Source organism: Vigna radiata, unplaced genomic scaffold (assembly GCF_000741045.1).
Source record: "Vigna radiata var. radiata cultivar VC1973A unplaced genomic scaffold, Vradiata_ver6 scaffold_83, whole genome shotgun sequence".
Classification (NCBI taxonomy): Eukaryota; Viridiplantae; Streptophyta; class Magnoliopsida; order Fabales; family Fabaceae; genus Vigna; species Vigna radiata.
Window position 1 is genome coordinate 969,682 of NW_014543268.1, and position 4,646 is coordinate 974,327.

Genomic DNA, 4,646 nt, shown 5'->3' on the forward strand with positions numbered 1-4,646 from the left:
AAATAACTGATAATAATAAATATAAATAATATAAATAGATATAATAAATAACAATAAAAAATCATAATAAATAATAATAATTTATAGTAAATAATAAATAATATAAACAATAATAAACGATATGAATATAAATAATAAATAATAAAAATAATTCACAATAAATAATAACATACATAAGTCATAATAAATATAAATAACAGTAAATAATATAAATAAATATAATAAATAATGAAAAAAATGTTCATAATAAATTACAATAATTAATAATTAAATAAATATAAATACTTTTAAGCTTCAAATATTTTAAATGCCTTTTTAAACAGTAACCTATATTTTTTATATATTTCAAATAGAATGACTTAAAATGTTTATTCATTTAGAATTCTGTTTTTGGTCATATTTCTAATAAGGGGTTTGTAGTGTTAATGATATATTTTATAGTAAATTTTTTTAATAATTGTATGGGATATTCTTAAGAAGATTTAATTCAAAGTTGAGTATAAAAATTATCAAATTTTCAGTGTAAAAAGATTTGTACCAATTAAATAATTTCACAGTCTTCTTTTCTTGTTTTTTTTTTTCCTTCGCCTCTAATTTTTTTTTATAAATTAGACGTCACTATGCATCTTGAGGACATTAACAAGAAAAGGTATTTTAATATAATGAAATCAATTTATTTTTAAAATTATCAATTTGGGTTTGCTGTAGAAAAAATTACCTCTAGGTCCTAATTGAGAATGAGGAACAAATATTAGGATGCAATTGAGACAAAAAAAACATGAGGACCTAATTGAGAATGAAGAACAAATATGAGGACTAAAACATATATTTAACCTATAAGTAATAAAACTTTATTTTGAAGAAATTATCAGAATTTAAACTACCAAAATGAAGTCGCAACAATGATGGTTTTTGTATAAATTAAAATATAGGATTAAATATGTTTTGTTTTTTGTCCCTATATTTTGGAGCAATTTTGGTTTTAGTCTCTTTTTCAAACTAAGGTACAATTTAGTCTTTCAACCTTAGAAAATTCTCGTTTTAGTTCTTTTTATCAAAAATTTTTAACTTTATTTGCATTTTGAAACGTGTTTTTCAGTTAACATTAAAGTAAAGATGTGTGAAACAGTATAAACAATCCAAATGCTATAATGAAACGTGCTTGAAACAACCCCAAAGTATATTATTTGTGCGATTTTGTTTTGAAGAAATTGTCATGTTTAAGAATGACTTTAAATTAAGAAGTAAAGTCCTCATGATAAATGATAACGATTTTTGTTGAAGTTAAAGTTTGCATTGAGAATATCTAATCTGATTAACTAATTACTCTTAATAAAAAGAAATTGTCATCCCCAGTATGCAGACTAACGTTTAATTATAGAAGGAAAAATGATATTTTAACATTAATTTTTTACACTATTTTGACATTACACACGTGTCAAAATGTGGTTGGACGATTTCAAATTAAAAAAAGTTAAGATAAAGACATATTTGGAAGAGAAAAACCAAAGTTTTTTACTTTAATTTGAAATCGTCCAACCACATTTTAACACTATGCAATGTCAAAATGGTGTCAAAAAATTTAGTGTTAAAATATCATTTTTTCCTTATAGAAGATAAAGGCTAAGGAAAAAAGAAAAGAAAAAAAAAAAGACTGTGAGTAAATTATTTAATTGATGAATAATTTGTTCGTGAAATAACAACTCTAAAGACTATGACAATCACACACACAAAACAAAAACAACCTGATAATCGAAAGTTTCTAACAATCACCATTTCAATAACAAAGAAAACATCATAAGTGCTGTCATTTTGTAGCATCCAATGCTAGGACGGTGCTGAGGTTCATTGGTTTCATGTATCGTTTAGAACCCGACATAATCTGCTCCACAATGATTCTGTTTGCCTTTTCTGTCGGATGGAATGGATCCCAAAACGCATGCAAGTTTCTGTTCGGGCACAAGTTAGAGAGTGGTGTGCATAACCCAATCCCGTTGTACGGTCCTTGCCCACAACAAGCAATTCTTGATGTAGTAAATCCTGCCCAACAACAACAATATACAATTTCACATGCCTATATATAGAATAATTAATATAAAACTTTTTCTTGTATGTAGTAACAATCAAGTATACCATATGCTGCAGGATTATTTACGAAATCATTGTGCATCCGTGCTGTATTTGCAGCGATAAAAACATCTTTGCCGATTTTCTTGTTGAGTCCTTGTATCATGTGTTGTAGTTGAGGGTTGTAGAGTGATGCAGCTCGCTGAAGTTCAGCAGAACATCCTCCATTTGTTCCACGCATGGCTAGTTCTGCTGGAACACAACCCATCGGTCCAGTTCCTGTCACGAGCACTCTTCGAGCTCCCAGATCATATAGCCTCTGCAACAATTTCCGACAAATTAATCTAAGCTATAACATGTTTGTCAATCGATAAACGAGAATGATTTGATTACCATCAAGAGTTTACGATACTCCACAATGAGATACTTGACATAATCCTGTAGCGAAAACTGGCGAGACCTTGCAGAATAAGGCACCAAGTAGTAATTATTCACGAAATCGTTGCCTCCAACAGTGATGAGGACCAATGCTTGGTTCACAAGTTTCTTTGCTCGTCCTACTCCAATGAGAATGGACACTCGTTGCTGGTATTCTTCAAAGTAGTCCAACTGTCTATACATTCTGATTATGTTCAGCTGCAATAGTTTATACAATAAATTTTACGTAACTGGACCATGATTACTTCTCAACATATATCTGCATATTACTACGTACGACAACAAGACAACAACAGACTTACAAACTGAGCTCCAGTGTCGTTAAGAATGCCAATTCCGGCGGAAGCGAAATTGGCTCCATTCAGAAGATTGTCACCTTTTAGCTGTGGACTCAAATATGGCAACACGGATTCAGCACCCATTCCTTCACCTGATAATCAACAAAACACGTAATTACTAAGTGCATAATTAAAGAAAAACAGACTGTTGTTTTTAAAAAAGCTTGAAAATGAGAAAAACATAGATTGTGCAGTGATACTTAACTGATAAGATCAGGGATGTTGCGGCCATTGGAAAAACGACCAGTTGGTTTGCGAGATGGATAGTCAATGCCATAAGGAGGGGAATCAGCTCGTGCAGTGGTGGCCAAGTAATTATTGTTACCACTGTCAACGAGGGAATCTCCAAACACAAAGAAAGCCCTTGACTTGGCTTCAACCACCCCAGCTAACACAACCACACCAAAAAGTATGACCATGGTGCCAACAAAACCAGAGGGAACTGCCATTGGGGTGAAAATAAAGAACCTTAATTTCTATGTTGATGTCGATGCAGTGAGACTGGAATCATCATGGGTTTTTATAGCCGCTGAATAATTTACTTCAAAACTAAAAAGTAAATAAAAAAGAGAGATTTTGATCAGGGTATGCAGTAGGCAGAAATAGGTTTTGGGTTTTGCATGTCAACTTTTAGGTGGGATTTAAATTGAGATTGAATAATTGAATGATTGTATAGTGGTAAAGGTGCATGAGGCATGTGATCAGAGGTGAACGGAGGAGATGCAAAGAGAAGTTATTTCCGCCGCCCAAAGGTCTATATGGAGAATTAGAAAGAGAGGAAAAAAGCGAAAAGTGAAAACAGGTATGTTTCCTTCAGTTGATGCATGCTTTTAATATTCAACAGCATAATTGTTGTCACATAGGTGATGAATTGTGGTGGCTACAGTCACGAGTGGAACTTCAGTTTTCAGACAAGACTTGTTCTTTTTAAAAAGAAAACTTATCTTTAACCATTTTTTTTTTTACAATTTTCTTACAATAGCTTATACAACCATTTATTAATAATCTGTTTTAAATATACAAACTACTAATAGTTTATGATTCATTTGTTTCAAATATATGAACTATTAGCCGTTTATGATTAATCTGTTTTAAATATACGAACCACGTTGACACGTAATTTATTGAAAAAAAATTTGCCAGCTTGCAACTTTCCATGCATCAATGGCTTCATCAACGAATTCTGCTCCTCCTACTGGATTTCTAGTTGACTCTAAACAACTTTTTCATAGGCACATGTGGTTCAAGTTATGGGTTGCTACTTTTCATGGAAGATGAAAAATACATTATCAAAGAGTTTAAGGTTAAAAACAATAAAGAAAAATGTTTTTATCATAATATATTTAAATAATGACGACTGATGTCTCCCAACTATAATAATAGTTCTTAGTTGGAAATTAGTAGGCTAGTAGGCTTTCACTTCCTTCACCTCCACAATTTCTTCATCCTCCTAAACTTTCAAAATATCATTTTATGTTACTATCTAATTACATGAATTTGGACATTCTTTCCTGCATCCAAATTTTTTCTTTTCTACACCACCATAATCCGTAATATAAATTTATCTCACCAATCTTATAATTCGGAATGTAATTTATACTTTAAATTGTCTTTTAAATTTTATATAATCTAAAATTTTCATATAATTAAAATTTATAAAAATGATATTTCTGAATTTCGGATGTGTATCCAAAATATCTATAAGTTGCACAACCCGAAAATATAATTATAGCAGAGATATAATTGGAATTTTGAAAATATGAAGGTATAACAAGAAAATACGGAAGTGCAGGAAGAAATTTC

General features: G+C 30.6%; 1 protein-coding gene across 1 annotated transcript; it reads right to left on the bottom strand.

Moving 5' to 3' along the window:
• Window positions 1-1,645: 1,645 nt before the first annotated feature.
• LOC106754053 (GDSL esterase/lipase At5g18430-like) lies at window positions 1,646-3,354 on the bottom strand. Its single transcript, XM_014635994.2, has 5 exons — window positions 3,049-3,354; window positions 2,808-2,935; window positions 2,461-2,703; window positions 2,134-2,386; window positions 1,646-2,040 (listed from the first exon to the last, which is right to left on the bottom strand). The coding sequence occupies exons 1-5, from the start codon at window positions 3,290-3,292 to the stop codon at window positions 1,808-1,810; spliced, it is 1,101 nt and encodes a 366-aa protein (XP_014491480.1). The 5' UTR covers window positions 3,293-3,354; the 3' UTR covers window positions 1,646-1,807.
• Window positions 3,355-4,646: the final 1,292 nt, after the last annotated feature.